Source organism: Zophobas morio, unplaced genomic scaffold (assembly GCF_036711695.1).
Source record: "Zophobas morio isolate AGI-343-1 ecotype UQ-CSIRO unplaced genomic scaffold, CSIRO_AGI_Zmor_V1 ptg000008l, whole genome shotgun sequence".
NCBI classification, from domain to species: Eukaryota; Metazoa; Arthropoda; class Insecta; order Coleoptera; family Tenebrionidae; genus Zophobas; species Zophobas morio.
Window position 1 is genome coordinate 911,133 of NW_026972113.1, and position 22,700 is coordinate 933,832.

At 29.3% G+C, this 22,700-nt stretch overlaps 1 protein-coding gene across 1 annotated transcript in view; it reads left to right on the forward strand.

Moving 5' to 3' along the window:
* Window positions 1-894: 894 nt before the first annotated feature.
* Window positions 895-22,700, forward strand: part of Shakb (shaking B) — a 49,632-nt gene continuing 27,826 nt past the window's right edge. Inside the window, exons 1-2 of the mRNA XM_064050232.1 lie at window positions 895-934; window positions 6,678-7,232. Coding sequence (XP_063906302.1) covers window positions 6,870-7,232 — 363 coding nt within the window. The 5' untranslated portion in view covers window positions 895-934; window positions 6,678-6,869. The remainder of the gene's footprint in view (window positions 935-6,677; window positions 7,233-22,700) is intronic.

The window sequence follows — 22,700 nt, forward strand, 5'->3', positions numbered from 1 at the left end:
ACTCGTTATTTTTGAGTTTTGTGTCATTGATAATTGAATTGTTAATGTTAATTTTTTTGCAAAAATATACACAGCTTCGTTTTCGAATTTTCCGCCTTAATTAGGTTAATGTTCTTAAGTCTCGCTAGATGTCATTGTTGTCTTCGTTATATACATCCACCACAAAAATTTATTGGGTGAAACTTTAACATTACAACAAATCTACAAAAAATTGTTATTAATACAAATTTGCGTCTTCCGTTGTACAAAACGAAGAAATCGTGTGACCACTTTCTAGAACACGCCAACAAAAAACGCACATTTTTAGCTTCTCGACTACAGATGGCGCCACCTAACAATCCGAATATCCGCCAACTAGCGAAAAACATTCAAAATGTGCCATTTACAATTCGTAACATGTTAATGCTCTCTTTTATAACCCAAACATACGTATCCAAGATTTATCCATCCTCCCCTATTTTTTCTCTCAAGTCCGTTCCGGAACCACCCCGCCTCTCCCGGAAGTGGAAATTCCACCGGAAACACCCGGATTTACCCCAATTTAATCGTCGTCAATTCTCTCCTTCCTCCGAACTTTGCGTTTATTTTCTCTCCGACGAATCTGTTTATGATTTAAACACGTTTACACGGCAAACCGAAGAAAGCTCGTGTTTACACACCTGGCCAGCCTTGGCCGAATCAGCGGCATCTGTCAAATAAATAACCCGAAACATAAAGAGGAAGTAAGTATAAACATATTAGTACAAACAACTGAATAAAAGTAAATGTATGATGCGAATCCGCCAGAAATATTCGCCGAGAACGGACGAAATGGGGCGAAGAGGGGCGAGCCGCGGTTTAAGTCGGGCTTAATTTCGTAAATATGTATCAGTTTTCCGGGGAAATGTTCGTTTGCGCGGATTGACGTCGGGGTGGTGGTAGCGTCGCGACGACGGTGACTTACCGAAGCTGGGACAGTGGCGGCGCGAGAAGGGTGCCGGAGGAGAAATTTCGAAGCGTTATTTTTAGTAAAGGTCGGGGTTTGGTCGCAAGTGTTGAAGAAAACATATGGTATAAGAATTTTTAACTTAGACTATAGTCTTTGAATGACCACAATTTTTTCAAAAATACAAAAAAATGTAAAGGGTTTTCTGCTTCATCCATTCCAGAAAGTTGATGACGTCATTTCAAAAAAACGAGAACAAGTTTTGAAATAATTAATTTCAGACAAACCACTCACTAAAACAAATCTTTCAATGAAACTGACATTTAAAATTATTTTTAAAACATTGCTGCTTTGTTCTCACTAATTTTGACCCTAATAAGTGTTAATTTAACTCTTAGCCCACACAAAAAAATTTGTATTATCAATGTGTTGTAAAATAAGTGAGGATATAATTGAATTTAAGAAGGTTTCGTATTTAATATTATAGCTCAGACACCTGATAAACTAATAAAAATAGAATAACATTTAAATGAACCATTAAGCGGTTAAATATGGCTGGAAACACACATTTTAACGGCTCACCATCAAAGTAAATAACCAGTTTTATCAAGTATTTTTGTTAAAATGTATACAGTGTGTCCAAAAAAGCCGGATTAATTTGACGAAAACAAGCAAAAATGTCAAGAAATCTGACTTTTAAATCACGGGTGAAAATATGTCAAATCGGTTTTGCATTACCACAAAAAAATTACGGGCGTTAAATCTGGACTACCAGCTGGCCATGAAGTACAAGTCTATTGCCGATCCAGTTTTCATCATAAATGTTTTTCAGAATAAAAAAAAAATGGTCTAATGTTATTACTTATTAGGCAGAACTTCTCTCGTCCTTAAAGTGAATCAAACAAATCCAGTGTTGTTTTATAAAAGTTGAATAGCATTTATTACGCAAAATTTGAAGATAATCGTAACTTAATTATATATTAAAATTCGTCAAAAAAAGTATAAAAATTTAAGTATGTAATGTAATCTACTTTGCCGTCTTTATTTTTTTTTTGTTATTTTTTGAAGTAACCTTTTTTATTAGCATTTTTGCGGACTTCTTTGATCCAGTTTTTCCATTTTTTTTGTTTTTTTTTCACTTTTTTAAGTTACCTTTTTTTGTTGCATTTTGTTGTTAACTTTTATGTTGCGTTTTTTGTTTCTTTCTTATCGCCTTTTGCCATTTGTTTTTGTAAAAATCTTTTTTTTGTTGATTTTTTTGTTTCTGTAGCCTTTTTTGTGGACTTTTTTTGTCACTTTTTTTGTAACGTTTTTTTATTTTTTTTTTGCGACTTTTTTTGTGCCATTTTTGACTTTCTTATTTTGTCGCCTTTTTTGGCCTCTTTTTTAGTCACTTTTATAGTGGTCTTTTACTGCGTTTTCTTGGGTTTTTGTTCTCTATTTTCGCATTTTTTGTGACTTTCCATAACTGTCTTCTGTTGCCCTTATTTTTTGTGAGTTGTCGCTTTTCCGTTTTGAAGCGAAAAATTTCAAATTGCAAAATTGATAAATCGAAAAACTGAAAAATTAAAAATTGAAAACTTGTGAAATTGTGGATCAAAAAATTGAAAAATTGGAACTGAAAAAAAATTATGAAGTCGGAAAATTGAAAAATCGAAAAATTGTAAAAAAAAGAATAATTGTAAATCGCAAATTTTAGGAAATGAAAAAATAAATAAAAACAATCGAACTAAAAAAAGAAATAGAAAAATTGAAAACGCAAGAAATTTTAAATCGAAAAATTGCAAAACTAAAAATTGAAGAAACAAAATAAATGAAAAATTTGGGAAATCGCAAATCAAAAAATTCTTTTAATTTCTGTATTCCTATTTTCGATTTTGCACTTTGCACAGTTTTTGTTTTCCACTTTTTAGCTTTTTCAAATTTTCATTTTGGTTTATTTCGTTTTTTCATTTTTTAATTTTCGATTTTATAAGTACGCAATTTTTCCATTTTTTGATTCGAAAAGTTAAAAAATCGAAAAATCGGAAAAACTGAAATACCAAACACCTGAAAAAACGAAAAACTGCAAATCGATAAATTGGAAGATCAAAAATTGTAAAATTCAAAAATTACCGAGCCGTCAAATTGTAAAGTCGAAAAACTGGAACAGTGAAAGTCAAATGACAAATGACAAATTAAAAATCGAAAAATTAAAAATGTAATAAAACAGTCTAAAAATCCAATAGTTGAAAAATTAAAAAATTCTAAAACCGTAAAATTATTATCAGATTTTTGAAGTGAAAACTAGGAAAATTGCAAATCAATTGAAGAAACACGAAAAATTGAAAAATCGAGAAACCGAAAAATCCAACATCGAAAAAACGAAAAATTAAAAAAATGTAAAAATTGAAAAATCGGAAAATTGAAAAATTTTACATTGAAAAAAAGAAAAATTATAAAACTGGAACGTAGGTTGTTTTTGTTGATTTTTTTCTTTGTTTGTGTAGCCGTTTTTTGTTTTTTTGTAACTTTTTTCTTTTTTGTGACTTTTTTTGGTGCTATTTTTGACTCCTTTATTTTGTCGCTTTTTTTGACACGTTTATTTTTTTTTTCTTATTTTTTTCCACTGTCGTTTTTTATTTTTGTTGTGACTTTTTATAACTGTTTTATTGTCCTTATTTTTTGTAATTTTTTGTCGCTTTTTCGTTTTAAAACAAAAAATTGCAAATCGCAAAATCGAAAAATCGAAAAACTGAAAAAAAAGAAAATAAAAACCCAACTGAAAAATTTAAATCGAAAATTTGAGGAAATGAAAAAGAAACTAAAAATTGAAAAATAAAAAATTGAAAACACGAGAAATTTTAAAACGAAAAATTGCAAAATTAAAAATTGAGGAAAAATAAATGAAAAATTTGAGAAATCGCAAATCGAAAAATTGAAAAAATTAGGTTGAAAAAACAAAAAATTGTTTGAGTTTCTTTATTCGTTTTTTCGATTCTGTACGTTTTCGATTTTTAAGTTTTGCAATTTTTGGATATTGGAATTTCCAACTTTGCGTTTCTTCAATTTTTCCATTTCTTGATTTCCACTTTTTAGGTGTTTCAGATTTTCATTTAATCCTTTTTCGTTTTTTCATTTTTTAATTTTCTGTTTTATAAACATGCAATTTTTCCAGTTTTTGATTTGGAAAGTTAAAAAATCGAAAAATCGGAAAAAATCAAACACCAAAGAACTGGAAAAACGAAAAATTGCAAAATCGAAAAAGTGGAAAATCGAAAAATTGCACTAGAGAAATCAAAAATTGAAACATTGGAAAACTAAAAATCATGACACGTTAAAATCGGAAAAAATGATGAAAAAATGGAATGGACAAAATAAATTGAATCGATAAATTGGAAAATTGAAAAATCGAAAAATTATGGAATCGTCAAATTATAAAGTCGAAAAACTAGAACAGTGAAAGCTCGAAAATTTGAAAAATTAATAATCGAAAAATTGAAAAAGTGAAAAATTGGAAAATTGAAAACCGAAAACTTGTAAATTGAAAATTTGAAAACTCCAAACATTGAAAAACTTCACATTGAAAAAAAGAAAAACTGATTTTATGTTGCGTTTTTTGTTTCTTTCTTTTCGCCTTTTGCCATTTGTTTTTGTAAAAATCTTATTTTTGTGGACTTTTTTGTCACTTCTTTTTGTAACGTTTTTTTTATTTCATTTTTTTGCCACCTTTTTTTGGTGCCATTTTTGACTTTCTTATTTTGTCGCCTTTTTTTGGCCTCTTTTTTTAGTCACTTTTATAGTGGTCTTTTACTGTGTTTTCATGAGTTTAACTGCCTTCTGTTGCCCTTATTTTTTGTGACTTGTCGCTTTTTCGTCTTGAAACGAAAAATTTCAAATTGAAAAATTGATAAATCGAAAAACGGAAAAATTAAAAATTGAAAACTTGTGAAGTTGTGGATCAAAAAATTGAAAAATTGGAATTGAAAAAACAAAAAATTATGAAGTCGGAAAATTGAAAAATCGAAAAATTGTAAAAAAAAAATAATTGCAAATCGCAAATTTTAGGAAATGAAAAAATAAATAAAAACAATCAAACTAAAAAAAGAAATAGAAAAATGGAAAACGCAAGAAATTTTAAATGGAAAAATTGCAAAATTAAAAATTGAAGAAACAAAATAAATGAAAAATTTGGGAAATCGCAAATCAAAAAATTCTTTTAATTTCTGTATTCCTATTTTCGATTTTGCACTTTGCACAGTTATTGTTTTCCATTTTTTAGCTTTTTCAAATTTTCATTTTGGTTTATTTCGTTTTTTCATTTTTTAATTTTCGATTTTATAAGTACGCAATTTTTCCATTTTTTGATTCTAGAAGTTAAAAAATTAAAAAATCGGAAAAAAATGAATATCAAAGAACCGAAAATTGAAACATTGGAAAACTAAAAATCAAGAAACGTAAAAATCGGAAAAAATGATGAAAAAACAAGATGAACTGAATCGATAAATTGGAAAATCAAAAAATTGAAAAACCAAAAAATTACGAAATCGTCAAACTGTAAAGTCGAAAAACTGGAACAGTGAAAGCTGGCAAATTTGAAAAATAATTTGAGAAATTAAAAATCGAAAAATTAAAAATGGAATAAAAGTTTGAAAATCCAATATGTAGTTGAAAAATTAAAAAATCTAAAAAAATCTGAAAAAGTGAAAAAATTTCACATTGAAAAAAGATAAATTGATTTGAATTGTTGCGTTTTTGTTTCTTTTTTATCGCTTTTCGTCACTTTTTTTGTTGATTTTTCCTTGTTTCTGTAGTCTTTTTTGTCGTTTTTTTTTTGCAAAGTTTTTTTTATTCTTTTTTGTGACCTTTTTTTGGTATTTATTTGTTGGCTCTTTTGATACTTTTTTACATTGTCTTTTTTAATTGCTTTTTTGTGCCTTTCTATAATAAATTGATGACGTCATCTCAAAATTTTTATTAATCCTATCTAAAATGTGCAAACTATGATGAGTTCAGATTTATCATTCAATTCGCAAAATCTAATTTTATAATTAAAAAAAAAAAAAAACTTGGAGATGTTTTTTATTGTACTTAACTTGTAAACGTCATAATTGTCATAATTTTTTCATTGTCTTTTTCATTACATTCATTGTGATGTTAACTCCTTCTGTTAGCCACGTTTTTTGTGACTTATTTTATTATTTTTGTGTATTTTTTTTGTTGTGTTTTTTGTCCTTCTTTGTCGTGTTTTTTGATTCCTGTCTTTTAAATGTTATAACATATGCTGTATTGTACTTTATATATCCAAATTCTATAATAGCATTTTAAAGTAGTATACAATGAACACGAGCCATTTTTTTTACATTGTGACTAATATTATCTACATATATATTTTATAACTTATAATTTTAAACTTTTAAGGTGGATTTGTTGAACTTTACTTCGGGGGCGAGGGAAGTTCTCTCAGTGTAACCTCAGATTAATTTTTTGTCACATAATATATATTTAGTCTTTTTGTGAGTGTTTTTTTATTAAAAAATATTCGGACTGGAAAATAGATATAGTTATGTGGGAAAATTTGTTCTGTCGGGGAAGTCGCTATGTCGAGGTTATCACTTATCACGACCAAGAAAGCTCGTTGAAATCGTTCGTAAGAAATTCGTATCCTCCGCCGCTCCCGGCGCCCCGCCTCTGTCCATAACAAGCCCATTTATCCCGGCTCCGTATTTATAACTCCCCCAAGAAAGATAATCATATGACGCGCTCCCAGCAGCACATGGCCGGCCGTTCCGTTGGGCAAGTCAGTGTTAAAATAAGCGTCTCGACGCTAGGAAGCCGCAGCCCGCAGCCGCCGCGAAAGTCGTACCTGTGCAGACGCGAGTGTCCCAGCCATGGACTCCCCCCCTCGCAAGCCGCGGCCCATCCTGCCCTAAGCGGCCGCCGCCGAGTCCGATGGTAGAGCAAGATGTTGGACATCTTCCGCGGACTCAAGTCCCTCATCAGAGTCAGCCACATCCACACCGACTCGCCGATCTTCCGCCTCCACTACTCCATCACGGTGCTGGTCCTGGTCGCCTTCAGCCTGATCGTCACCACCAGGCAGTACGTGGGCAACCCCATCGACTGCATCCACACGAAGGACATCCCCGAGGACGTGCTCAACACCTTCTGCTGGATACACTCCACGTACACGATCAAGCCGGAGAAGCGGTGGAAGGCGGATGCCAAATTGGGGTACCCGTACCCGGGGGTGCAGACCACGGTGGACGAGAAGGACAAGAGGCTGATCAAGTATTACCAGTGGGTGTGCTTCTGTCTGTTCTTTCAAGTGAGTAATTAATGAGATGGGGTCTAGAAAAAAAAAGAGCGGAACGGGAAGAAGGGAAAACTACCAGATTGATATTTATTAGGCAGCGTAGACACTGACAAAGGGCTTGAATAAGTGCCAAGATTTATTTTGGAAAAGTCTTAAGTTTAGGCGTATGATAAACAAAATTGAAATCGTGGGACGGCATAAGTAACAAAAGTTAATTTCTGAATTATCGCTTCCTGAGATCGTGATTTACTAAATATAAATGTTTCTTTTTTTCACATCCTGTCAAAATTATCATTTTTTTGAAGTTTCGATAGTTTTCTTACAATTTTTTTTTTCATAAATAAAAATGTTTTAATTATTACAATTTTCAAATATCGATTTTTCAGTTTTTAAATAGAACAACCCATATTTTATTACTGCATCTTATACTATTTTTTGTTTTGTTCTTATCTTTTTTTATAAACAGTCTATATTTAAATTTGATTTAGTTGATATAGTAAGACAGACTTTAAACATGAGCCTAGTGCGATTTTTTGTGAACCCTTCCATTGCAAGAAAATTTTAAGGAAATTGGAATAACGTGGCAACGTCGCATCAAGTAAAATGTGGTAGACGTCACTAAAAATATGCAAAAATATATAGGATGTTTCATTAAAAAAACTAATTAGTATGTTATCGTCTATCTGTCTATTTATATTACGAATATCATGTAGATGGTCACACGCTAACCAAAATTTCTCTAATCATCCCCACCAATTATACGTTACTTCAAAATTGTACATGGAAAATAAGTTTTAAATTGCATAAAATAACATAATCCTATACATGTAGTTTATGATTCCGTATTGAGATTTTACCCAAAACGTCAAGAGGCTTAGAAAAAGATCAAAATTATAGTCTATACTTGTGATTTATTTATAATATATAATTAGTATTTTTTTAAATTTGCTTATACAGTCTGTCTCAGAAAAATTAATGACTGTCTTGTTAAATAATAAGTAATCAATCAGATTTAGGAATTTACCACCTTTTAAATTTAGCAAGTTTTTACAAGTTTAATAGAGGGAATAATCAGTCTTCTCCTAGCAAGTATTAGCCCCGCCCACCCGCCCTCTATTTTCTCTCAGGGTATGGCGTTTGCCAAAATCAGGCTTATCTGAGCAAAAGCTAGCCCCGCCCACCCGCCCCTATTTTCTTAGAGGGTAAGTCATCTGCCAAAATAAGACTTATCTTAGCAAGTACTAGCAAGACTACCCTCTGAGAAAATTATGGGCTGGTGGGTGGGGCTAGCATTACTTGCTAAGATAAGTCTTATTTTGGCAAATGACATATCCTCTGAGAAAATAGGGGGCGGGTGGGCGGGGCTAGTATTTGGTGAGATAATACTGATTTTGGTAAATGACATATCCTCTGGAAAAAACCGGGTGGGTGGGCGGGGCTAGTACTTGATACGATAAGGCTGATTTTGGCAAATGACATATCCTTCGGGAAAATAGGGGGGGGGGGGCGGGCCAAGTATCTGTTAAGATAAAACTGATTTTGCCCTTGTAAAAACTTTTGAAATTTAAAGGCGTTAAATTGCAAATTTCCATAGTAACGAAAATTCATAAATCTACTCGAAGTGTGCAAAATATGATGAGTTTTTACTTGTGATTTATCATTGCATTAATATTTTTTAGATCTGGTTATACAGGTAGCTCAAAAAAAAAAAAATGAATGTGTCAATTTATTTTATTGATTAAATCAGGAACGACTCACTCCATTTTCCCGGAAAATTTTGGGAACACAATACTGTTTTTTAGTATTACACTGCACCAATCCAAGTTGATATTCGTGTCACTGGAAAAATGTTGATGACGTCATCACAAAATTCTGTAAAATAAAAACTCCACTCAGAAATGCTGGATTTATTTCTTTCGGTGCGAGGGAAGTTCTTTTTTTTATTTTTTGGCACCATTTTTTGACCTTTTTTTTAGACAGTTTTTGTAGTGATGTTTTTCTCTTTTTTAATGTTTTTGGCATTTTATCGCATTTTTTTTAACTGTTGTTATTTTTTGATTGATCTTTTTTGTTGTTTTTTTCGTGACGCTTTGTCTCTCTTGTTAGGTGCATTTTTTGTTACTTTTTTCTTTTGGTCAATTTTTTGTAGTTTTTTTGTTGCATTTTATGCATCGTTTTTTTTGTTTCTCTTTTAATGATTTTTTTTTCGCCACTTTTGAGTCCCTTCTTTTGTGGTCTTTATGATTTCTCATGTTCTAACTGTTTTTTTTGTCCTCTGTTTTTGCACTTTCTACTTTGAAAATTTTAACTGCCTTTTTTGTTGCTGTTTCGTGACCTTTTTGACTTTCTTGTTACTTTTTTCGCTTTTTGTTCTTTGTCCTTTTTTTTTGTAAATTTTTTGTATACACCTTTTTTTTTTGTCGCGTTTTTTTACATCGTTTTAATTTTATTTCTTTTTTTAATGTTTTTTTTTGTCGCCACATTAGACTCTTTTCTTTTGTCCTCACTTTGATTCTCTTCTTTTAGTCGCATTTTTAGGTTTCTACTTTTTAATTTCTTTTACAGTTTTTTGTCTTCTGTTTTGGCATTTTTTGTTGTATTTTTTGTAACCTTTTTTGACTGTTCTGTCAAGTGCATTTTTTGTTACTTTTTTGTCACTTTTTTCTGTGTTCTTTTTTTAAATATTTTTTTTGTCACTTTTTTGTAGTCACATTTTTTGCATCGTTTTTTTTTTCTTTCTATTTTTAAAGACTTTTTATTGCCAATTTTGACTCTCTTCTTTTATCCTCTTTTTGACTCTCTCCTTTGTCATTTTTTAGTCACTTTTTGTAGCCTTGTTCTCATATTTTATCTTTTGTTTGTCCTGTTTTTCGCTTATTGTGGAATTTTTGTTTATTGTTAATTCGTAATTTTTTTATGAGATTCAATTAATTAAAAAAATAATATTCATAACTTAAATTATTATTAATGCGAGAAATTTTTCAAAATCTAAAATATAGTGAATCTCGAAAATGTGTGTGAATACTGAAGTCTCTTGCTTTTTTAAGTTGTGGCGGCACAATAACACGTCGGTAAGCGGAGAAAGATAAGCTTCTCCGTAGTCTAGTGGTAAGGACACCCACCCGGCAAGCGGTAAACTTGTGGTTCAATTCCCACCGCTTATTTACAGATTAATAGGTCTAGAGATTTATTTTTATAACAAAACCTAGACAGTTTAGCTGAGAATATTTCTTAATTACTTCTATGGAACTAAAATTATAAAATTTTCAGCCGTTCTTGATTTGATTCATTCATTTTTCTCAGTCACCCTATACCAGTATCAATAAAAATTGATAAACTACAAGTAAGAGATCATAATATTTTGTTTATTTTAAATAGGATTTACTCGGCGAAATTTTGAGATGACGTTATCAATTTTTTGGAGTCGAGATCTCCCTGTGAAGGTAAATTGTTTTTAAGAATTTAGCTTCTCACGGACACCAATAAATATTGTTTTTATTTACACCTGAACGTGCTCGCTGCGCTCGCATTTTAAATTTGTTTTAAAGATTATGATCATTATTCCAAAACAGTACACACTAACAAATAAGACTGTGTTTAAAATATGTACATAATTAGTAATTACACAAACGGACTAGATATACATTGTATTTTTACAGACTCACATAAATCTTGACCTAATTAACCGTACAAACGACATAAAATTGTTGAAGTGAAATCCTGAAAGTTTATTTATTTTTTCACTTTTACATTTTCGATGGTCGAGAGTGCAAGTTCACCTAAACAGTGTTAGAAGTTTATAGAAAAATCATCTTGTAAAGTAGGTTGCCCTGAAGTATACTTCTGTGAGGTTAGTTTATTTCTGAAAATGTCTGCAATTTTACAATTTAATGATAATGCATTTCCTCCGGAAAGTTGATGACGTCATCTCAAAAAATTAACACAGGACGTGGTATCATAAGAAATGAGCTTACTTAATATTTAGGTATTTATTATGGTGACGTTATTTTAAAAATCTGTTAAACATTAAAAGTTTGGATTGTAGAGTGAGTGTTAAGTTTTTTGTCTCTTGTCTCATCGTGGTCTTGTAGATAAGGTGCCAACTGTCCACGAATATCCTCTTGGATCGAAAAAATTACTTTTGTGTTTTTTCAAGGCGAAACCCAACTGCTGATTCACAAATTAGCATCGAGGACACCGCTCCACATTTTTACGATTGCACTAACACTCGTCTTTAAAAGCCCATAAACCGTGTTTAGATTGCGCAAATATAGAAAAAGCAGTCGGACGTTAATCATTGAGGAAACACAAACTCGGCTGGATATTGTTTGGACTTTAATTATTACTGAGTCAGTCAGCTTCAGATTAGTCAACTTCTAATTTAGATACCAACAGGTGTTTCTTTCCACTTCGCGACCTCTGCGCTGCTCTATTTTCACGAATGTATATCGCATTGTTCCATTTATTCGGGGTTTTTGGGGCATGATTTGATGCGTATTGTTTGCTCTTAAATCTGCTTCGAATTGGATCGTCGGAGGAAAGGAAATAATTGCTCTTGCTATAAAAGAAAACAGATGGGGGGTTGTTGGCAGCGGGATTTCTTTCGGACGGGTTATGAGCTTTTGTACTCGATAATGGCAAGTCGAAAAGGCGATTCACTCGTTCGGGAATGGGGCAAAAAGTTTTATTGAATATTAGCTGAATAAGAGCTAATTTGGTTTATCAGTAACCGAATAACCCTTTTTTTGGAAGGGAATTTTATTGTGTTTTTAAATTTAAACGGGTTTCATGGAGAGCTGGAAAAAACGGGAACATTCAAGGAGATCGTGGAGATAAAGTTGTTGCGAGAATAGTAGAAGTAAATAAAAAGACGAGAAAAAAAACGAACTTTTGAAAACGAGGTGGATGAAAAAAGAAAAATGTAGACAAAGAAACGTCAGACAAAGACTGGGAGAATTTAGAAACGAAATGAAAGCTCACGATAAACTAAAAAAAGAAAATTAAACAAGAGCTTTTGGAGTTGGATTAAATCAGGTAGAACAAATTGTGTATAAGTTAACGAATAGAAAAAACGACAATATACAAAAAGTAACGAAGAATTTTAAAGTGGTATCTAAAAAGTGGTAAATTTTTCATCGTCTACTTATAATGAAATATAAGAAAGAGATCTATAAATCTAGCGTCAACTAGATGAGAATTTTGGTTAATTGCACATTATATCTCACGAGACATCCTGTTGCTGCAATAAAAATAACATAAAGAAGCGGCGCACTGTCTTGTTGAAACCAGATTTAGAGCATCTAGAACTTATTCGGAAACATGGTCACGAGAAAATATTGTTGTCAAGAAAAGAGCCACTTTCGTGACACGTGAGGTAAATAGCTATAAATACCGCGCTTTTCTTATTTCGTTGCAACGTGCCTAGGTCAGTGTCCATTACTTAAAAGGCGACCGAAATCCAATAATACCCATTTTATAGATTTTATCTCTCCCAACACCTACAACGTGTTAAACAAATCGTTAAATAAATGTCCCATTTCTTAGTTCGCAGTCTCCTAAAAGTCGCACTCAAAATAGAGACGAATAATTTTTATTCCCCGCGTACAGAACACGAATGATATCATTATTTGTTATTCGTATTATTTTTAATATTAATAATTTAATAAATCTAAAATTAATTTTAGTTTGCACCTCATATAAAAATTTTATTTCTGCTGCAAGAAACACACGATTAATGATCCCGGGAAAGAGCCTGCGGAGGTTTTCATGTTTCATGATGTAAAAATATAACGGAAATGCTTTTGCAATGACACTCGTGGCAATAATACTGCAATAAATAAGAATAATTTTTACATCGAACTGGAACATCTGGCTGAGGAGTTTCGTAAACGTTTTCCAAAGAGGTTTTTGATTGATCGTCGCATAGAAATCTTATTCATTGTAGAGTCGTCTAGTGTCTAGTGTCACAAAAAATACTAAAAAATAAAAAACGCGTTATAACCCAGCGCGAGTTTAATTATAAGTTATCCCGACATCGAACAAGGGAAAATTTTTGCTGCCATTCACCTTTGCACTATCCGCATTAAATTAAACCGGACTGGCTATGAAATATCAAAGCTTTTCATAAACTCGATTACTGCCAGCTTTGACGCTTTGTGTAGTAACTTCAAAAAATCCCCTCGTCCCTGAAATTATAAGGGCTCTTTAATTAATGAATCGATGAAAAGTTTTGTCCTCGTAGCGTCCATTTTGCTCCCTTTTTAATTAGTTTTTGTGAAAAATTTACAAATTCGACCCGAGCCGTTCAAGGCAAGTCGGTCGAAATTTCCAAACACCTATTCATCAAATCGGCTGAAAATTATGAAATTTTCAGTATATCTCGCGCCGGCTATTTTCGTAACAATATCGTGATACCCGGATGATTCAGGTACTATTTTTGCGTTTATTTAAAATTGCATCAGTTTTGTTAATACAACTACACTCTCTTTTATTCGGCTCGATTCAAAAATAGACGCTCGCTGGAGCAGGATTTATGAAGTTTTAGTACAGGGTGAAGGCTTGGAATCGTCAGCAGATGAAGATTTATGAGCGGATTTCCACAGACTGGGGCTTTAATTGCAATGTTAATTTTAGAAAGTTTTGAGTTATGGCGAAGAAAATCTGGACGCTGTTTGCTGCTAGGTTGGAAAAGCGGTGCGAGGAGTTTGACGTTGGAAAAAAGTGAAATGTAAACGAAGTGTTAGTTTACGCGTAGTTGGGTTGGATGTGATGATTCTAACATCATTTGAATTGGAAATATGGTTCAGCACTGTTAACTTTAGGCGGGGATAAATATACGATCTGGCATGAACAATGTAACACTTTGTTGTTTCTATAATTTTTTAGAAGAACTATGAAACAGGCCTTTAAATAAGTTATGAAGAAGCGGGATTTTTTGAAATTTATTGGGAATTACTCTGGAATGATTGTGCGGAAGTACTTGAATTTGGAATTAATTGGAATTATTGTGGACAGAATTGAAATTACATCGCATGCAATTTTAGAAATGATCAGCTGTTTGACGTTCTCTAATTTTTAATTCTGTTCAAAAAAACTCCAGTTTAAAAGGATTAAAAATAATTTTGTACATGTACTGGAATTAACAAATTTTATTTGGAATTGTTCGGAATTTTTTCGATATAATTATCTCTGACTTTTTTAAATCATTGTAATTTTTAAAGAATTACAACTGGGTTTAGTAAAAAGAAGTTCATTAAATATTTGGAATGTCAGAATTATTTTGGAACTAGGAGAATTTCGTTACATGGTTCGATCGAATTATTTTGGTAATTATCCATATATTTAATAGGAATTGCTGAAATTTCATTGTTCTATGTTTATTTTTTTTTATTCAGTTTGCCAGTATGCAAAGTTTGAAACAAGTTCTAAAAAAACTGCGTGGAATTACTTTAATTTGGAATTAAATGGAATTATTGTGGAATAATCAGAATTGAAATTATATCGCATGCAACTTTGGAAATGATCAGCTGTTTGATGTTGTCTAATTTTTAATTCCGTTCAAAAAAATTCCAGTTTAAAAGGATTAAAAATAATTTTGTATATGTACTGGAATTAACAAATTTTATTTGGAATTGTTCGGAATTTTTTCGATATAATTATCTCTGACTTTTTTAAATCATTGTAATTTTTAAAGAATTATCACTGGATTTAGTAAAAATAAGTTCATTAAATATTTGGAATGTCAGAATTATTTTGGAACTAGGAGAATTTCGTTACATGGTTCGATCGAATTATTTTGGTAATTATCCATATATTTAATAGGAATTGCTGAAATTTCATTGTTCTATGTTTATTTTTTTTTATTCAGTTTGCCAGTATGCAAAGTTTGAAACAAGTTCTAAAAAAACTGCGTGGAATTACTTTAATTTTGAATTAAATGGAATTATTGTGGAATAATCAGAATTCAAATTATATCGCATGCAACTTTGGAAATGATCAGCTGTTTGATGTTGTCTAATTTTTAATTCTGTTCAAAAAAACTCCAGTTTAAAAGGATTAAAAATAATTTTGTACATGTACTGAAATTAACAAATTTTATTTGGAATTGTTCGGAATTTTTTCGATATAATTATCTCTGACTTTTTTAAATCATTGTAATTTTTAAAGAATTACAACTGGGTTTAGTAAAAATAAGTTCATTAAATATTTGGAATGTCAGAATTATTTTGGAACTAGGAGAATTTCGTTACATGGTTCGATCGAATTATTTTAGTAATTATCCATATATTTAATAGGAATTGCTGAAATTTCATTGTTCTATGTTTATTTATTTTTTATTCATTTTGCCAGTATGCAAAATTTGAAACAAGTTCTAAAAAAACTGCGTGGAATTACTTTAATTTGGAATTAAATGGAATTATTGTGGAATGATCAGAATTCAAATTATATCGCATGCAACTTTGGAAATGATCAGCTGTTTGATGTTGTCTAATTTTTAATTCTGTTCAAAAAAAATTCCAGTTTAAAAGGATTAAAAATAATTTTGTACATGTACTGGAATTAACAAATTTTATTTGAAATTGTTCGGAATTTTTTCGATATAATTATCCCTGACTTTTTTAAATCATTGTAATTTTTAAAGAATTACAACTGGGTTTAGTAAAAATAAGTTCATTAAATATTTGGAATGTCAGAATTATTTTGGAACTAGGAGAATTTCGTTACATGTTTCGATCGAATTATTTTGGTAATTATCCATATATTTAAAAGGAATTGCTGAAATTTCATTGTTCTATGTTTATTTTTTTTATTCAGTTTGCCAGTATGCAAAGTTTGAAACAGTTCTAGAAAAACTGCGTGGAATTATTTTAATTTGGAATTAAATGGAATTATTGTGGAATAATCAGAATTGAAATTATATCGCATGCAACTTTGGAAATGATCAGCTGTTTGATGTTGTCTAATTTTTAATTCTGTTCAAAAAAACTCCAGTTTAAAAGGATTAAAAATAATTTTGTACATGTACTGGAATTAACAAATTTTATTTGGAATTGTTCGGAATTTTTTCGATATAATTATCTCTGACTTTTTTAAATCATTGTAATTTTTAAAGAATTATCATTGGATTTAATAAAACTAAGTTCGTTAAATATTTGGAATGTCAGAATTATTTTGGAACTAGGAGAATTTCGTTACATGTTTCGATCGAATTATTTTGGTAATTATCCATATATTTAATAGGAATTGCTGAAATTTCATTGTTCTATGTTTATTTTTTTTATTCAGTTTGCCAGTATGCAAAGTTTGAAACAAGTTCTAAAAAAACTGCGTGGAATTACTTTAATTTGGAATTAAATGGAATTATTTTGGAATAATCAGAATTCAAATTATATCGCATGCAACTTTGGAAATGATCAGCTGTTTGATGTTGTCTAATTTTTAATTCTGTACAAAAAAATTCCAGTTTAAAAGGATTAAAAATAATTTTGTACATGTACTGGAATTAACAAGTTTTATTTGGGATTTTTGGAATTGTTCGGGATTTTTTCGTTGTAATTATCATTGAGTTTTTTAAATCACTGTAATTTTTAAAGAATTACAACTGGGTTTAGTAAAAATAAGTTCATTAAATATTTGGAATGTCAGAATTATTTTGGAATTAGGAGAATTTCGTTACATGGTTGATAGAATTATTTTGGTAATTATCCATATATTTAATAGAAATTGCTGAAATTTCATTGTTCTATGTTTATTTTTTTTTATTCAGTTTGCCAGTATGCAAAGTTTGAAACAAGTTCTAAAAAAACTGCGTGGAATTACTTTAATTTGGAATTAAATGCAATTATTGTGGAATAATCAGAATTCAAATTATATCGCATGCAACTTTGGAAATGATCAGCTGTTTGATGTTGTCTAATTTTTAATTCTGTTCAAAAAAATTCCAGTTTAAAAGGATTAAAAATAATTTTGTACATGTACTGGAATTAACAAATTCTATTTGGAATTGTTCGGAATGTTTTCGATAAAATTATCTCTGACTTTTTCAAATCATTGTAATTTTTAAAGAATTACAACTGGGTTTAGTAAAAATAACTTCATTAAATATTTGGAATGTCAGAATTATTTTGGAACTAGGAAAATTTCGTTACATGGTTCGATCGAATTATTTTGGTAATTATCCATATATTTAATAGGAATTGCTAAAATTTCATTGTTCTATGTTTATTTTTTTTTATTCAGTTTGCCAGTATGCAAAGTTTGAAACAAGTTCTAAAAAAACTGCGTGGAATTACTTTAATTTGGAATTAAATGGAATTATTGTGGAATAATTAGAATTGAAATTACATCGCATGCAACTTTGGAAATGATGAGCTGTTTGATGTTCTCTAATTTTTAATTCTGTTCAAAAAAACTCCAGTTTAAAAGGATTAAAAATAATTTTGTACATGTACTGGAATTAACAAATTTTATTTGGAATTGTTCGGAATTTTTTCGATAAAATTATCTCTGACTTTTTTAAATCATTGTAATTTTTAAAGAATTACAACTGGGTTTAGTAAAAATAAGTTCATTAAATATTTGGAATGTCAGAATTATTTTGGAACTAGGAGAATTTCATTACATGGTAAGATCGAATTATTTTGGTAATTACCCATATATTTAATAGGAATTGCTGAAATTTCATTGTTCTATGTTTATTGTTTTTATTCAGTTTGCGAGTATGCAAAGTTTGAAACAAGTTCTAAAAAACTGCGTGGAATTACTTTAATTTGGAATTAAATGGAATTACTGTTGAATAATCAGAATTCAAATTATATCGCATGCAACTTTGGAAATGATCAGCTGTTTGATGTTCTCTAATTTTTAATTCTGTTCAAAAAAACTCCAGTTTAAAAGGATTAAAAATAATTTTGTATATGTACTGGAATTAACAAATTTTATTTGGAATTGTTCGGAATTTTTTCGATATAATTATCCCTGACTTTTTTAAATCATTGTAATTTTTAAAGAATTACAACTGGGTTTATTAAAAATAAGTTCATTAAATATTTGGAATGTCAGAATTGTTTTGGAACTAGGAGAATTTCGTTACATGGTTCGATCGAATTATTTTGGTAATTATCCATATATTTAATAGGAATTGCTGAAATTTCATTGTTCTATGTTTATTTTTTTTATTCAGTTTGCCAGTATGCAAAGTTTGAAACAGTTCTAAAAAAACTGCGTGGAATTATTTTAATTTCGAATTAAATGGAATTATTGTGGAATAATCAGAATTCAAATTATATCGCATGCAACTTTGGAAATGATCAGCTGTTTGATGTTGTCTAATTTTTAATTCTGTTCAAAAAAACTCCAGTTTAAAAGGATTAAAAATATTTTGTACATGTACTGGAATTAACAAATTTTATTTGGAATTGTTCGGAATTTTTTCGATATAATTATCTCTGGCTTTTTTAAATCATTGTAATTTTTAAAGAATTACAACTGGGTTTAGTAAAAATAACTTCATTAAATATTTGGAATGTCAGAATTATTTTGGAACTAGGAGAATTTCGTTACATGGTTCGATCGAATTATTTTGGTAATTATCCATATATTTAATAGGAATTGCTGAAATTTCATTGTTCTATGTTTATTTTTTTTTATTCAGTTTGCCAGTATGCAAAGTTTGGAACAAGTTCTAAAAAAACTGCGTGGAATTACTTTAATTTGGAATTAAATGGAGTTATTGTGGAATAATCAGAATTCAAATTATATCGCATGCAACTTTGGAAATGATCAGCTGTTTGATGTTGTCTAATTTTTAATTCTGTTCAAAAAAATTCCAGTTTAAAAGGATTAAAAATAATTTTGTATATGTACTGGAATTAACAAATTTTATTTGGAATTGTTCGGAATTTTTTCGATATAATTATCTCTGACTTTTTTAAATCATTGTAATTTTTAAAGAATTATCACTGGATTTAGTAAAAATAAGTTCATTAAATATTTGGAATGTCAGAATTATTTTGGAACTAGGAAAATTTCGTTACATGGTTCGATCGAATTATTTTGGTAATTATCCATATATTTAATAGGAATTGCTGAAATTTCATTGTTCTAAGTTTATTTTTTTTATTTAGTTTGCCAGTACGCAAAGTTTGAAACAAGCTCTAAAAAAACTGCGTGGAATTACTTTAATTTGAAATTAAATGGAATTATTGTGGAATAATCAGAATTCAAATTATATCGCATGCAACTTTGGAAATGATGAACTGTTTGATGTTGTCTAATTTTTAATTCTGTTCAAAAAAACTCCAGTTTAAAAGGATTAAAAATAATTTTGTATATGTACTGGAATTAACAAATTTTATTAGAAATTGTTCGGAATTTTTTCGATATAATTATCCCTGACTTTTTTAAATCATTGTAATTTTTAAAGAATTACAACTGGGTTTAGTAAAAATAAGTTCATTAAATATTTGGAATGTCAGAATTATTTTGGAACTAGGAGAATTTCGTTACATGGTTCGATAGAATTATTTTGGTAATTATCCATATATTTAATAGGAATTGCTGAAATTTCATTGTTCTATGTTTATTTTTTTTTTATTCAGTTTGCCAGTATGCAAAGTTTGAAACAAGTTCTAAAAAAAGTGCGTGGAATTACTTTAATTTGGAATTAAATGGAATTATTGTGGAATAATCAGGATTCAAATTATATCGCATGCAACTTTGGAAATGATGAGCTGTTTGATGTTGTCTAATTTTTAATTCTGTTCAAAAAAACTCCAGTTTAAAAGGATGAAAAATAATTTTGACATATACTGGAATTAACAAATTTTATTTGGAATTTTTGGAATTGTTCGGAATTTTTTCTTTGTAATTATCATTGAATTTTTTAAATCATTGTAATTTTTAAAGAATTACAACTGGGTTTAGTAAAAATAAGTTCATTAAATATTTGGAATGTCAGAATTATTTTGGAACTAGGAGAATTTCGTTACATGGTTCGATCGAATTATTTTGGTAATTATCCATATATTTAATAGGAATTGCTGAAATTTCATTGTTCTATGTTTATTTTTTTTATTCAGTTTGTCAGTATGCAAAGTTTGAAACAAGTTCTAAAAAATCTGAGTGGAATTACTTTAATTTGGAATTAAATGCAATTATTGTGGAATAATCAGAATTCAAATTATATCGCATGCAACTTTGGAAATGATCAGCTGTTTGATGTTGTCTAATTTTTAATTCTGTTCAAAAAAATTCCAGTTTAAAAGGATTAAAAATAATTTTGTACATGTACTGGAATTAACAAATTTTATTTGGAATTGTTCGGAATTTTTTTGATATAATTATCTCTGACTTTTTTAAATCATTGTAATTTTTAAAGAATTACAACTGGGTTTAGTAAAAATAAGTTTATTAAATATTTGGAATGTCAGAATTATTTTGGAACTAGGAGAATTTCGTTACATGTTTCGATCGAATTATTTTGGTAATTATCCATATATTTAATAGGAATTGCTGAAATTTCATTGTTCTGTGTTTATTTTTTTTTATTCAGTTTGCCAGTCTGCAAAGTTTGAAACAAGTTGTAAAAAAACTGCGTGGAATTACTTTAATTTGGAATTAAATGGAATTATTGTGGAATAATCAGAATTCAAATTATATCGCATGCAACTTTGGAAATGATCAGCTGTTTGATGTTGTCTAATTTTTAATTCTGTTCAAAAAAACCCCGGTTTAAAAGGATTAAAAATAATTTTGTACATGTACTGGAATTAACAAATTTTATTTGGAATTGTTCGGAATTTTTTCGATATAATTATCTCTGACTTTTTTAAATCATTGTAATTTTTAAAGAATTATCACTCGATTTAGTAAAAATAAGTTCATTAAATATTTGTAATGTCAGAATTATTTTGGAACTAGGAGAATTTCGTTACATGGTTCGATAGAATTATTTTGGTAATTATCCATATATTTAATAGGAATTGCTGAAATTTCATTGTTCTATGTTTATTTTTTTTTATTTAGTTTGCCAGTACGCAAAGTTTGAAACAAGTTCTAAAAAAACTGCGTGGAATTACTTTAATTTGGAATTAAATGGAATTATTGTGGAATAATCAGAATTCAAATTATATCGCATGCAACTTTGGAAATGATCAGCTGTTTGATGTTGTCTAATTTTTAATTCTGTTCAAAAAAATTCCAGTTTAAAAGGATTAAAAATAATTTTGTACATGTACTGGAATTAACAAATTTTATTTGGAATTGTTCGGAATTTTTTCGATATAATTATCTCTGACTTTTTTAAATCATTGTAATTTTTAAAGAATTACAACTGGGTTTAGTAAAAATAAGTTCATTAAATATTTGGAATGTCAGAATTATTTTGGAACTAGGAGAATTTCCTTACATGGTTCGATCGAATTATTTTGGTAATTATCCATATATTTAATAGGAATTGCTGAAATTTCATTGTTCTATGTTTATTTTTTTTTATTTAGTTTGCCAGTACGCAAAGTTTGAAACAAGTTCTAAAAAAACTGCGTGGAATTACTTTAATTTGGAATTAAATGGAATTATTGTGGAATAATCAGAATTCAAATTATATCGCATGCAACTTTGGGAATGATCAGCTGTTTGATGTTGTCTAATTTTTAATTCTTTTCAAAAAAATTCCAGTTTAAAAGGATTAAAAATAATTTTGTACATGTACTGGAATTAACAAATTTTATTTGGGATTTTTGGAATTGTTCGGAATTTTTTTGTTGTAATTATCATTGAATTTTTTAAATTATTGTAATTTTTTAAGAATTACCACTGGGTTTAGTAAAAATAAGTTCATTAAATATTTGGAATGTCAGAATTATTTTGGAACTAGGAGAATTTCGTTACATGGTTCGATCGAATTATTTTGGTAATTATCCATATATTTAATAGAAATTGCTGAAATTTCATTGTTCTATGTTAATTTTTTTTATTCAGTTTGCCAGTATGCAAAGTTTGAAACAAGTTCTAAAAAAACTGCGTGGAATTACTTTAATTTGGAATTAAATGGAATTATTGTGGAATAATCAGAATTCAAATTATATCGCATGCAACTTTGGGAATGATCAGCTGTTTGATGTTGTCTAATTTTTAATTCTGTTCAAAAAAACTCCAGTTTAAAAGGATTAAAAATAATTTTGTATATGTACTGGAATTAACAAATTTTATTTGGAATTGTTCGGAATTTTTTCGATATAATTATCTCTGAATTTTTTAAATCATTGTAATTTTTAAAGAATTACAACTGGGTTTAGTAAAAATAAGTTCATTAAATATTTGGAATGTCAGAATTATTTTGGAACTAGGAGAATTTCGTTAAATGTTTCGATCGAATTATTTTGGTAATTATCCATATATTTAATAGCCATTGCTGAAATTTCATTGTTCTATGTTTATTTTTTTTTATTCAGTTTGCAAGTATGCGAAGTTTGAAACAAG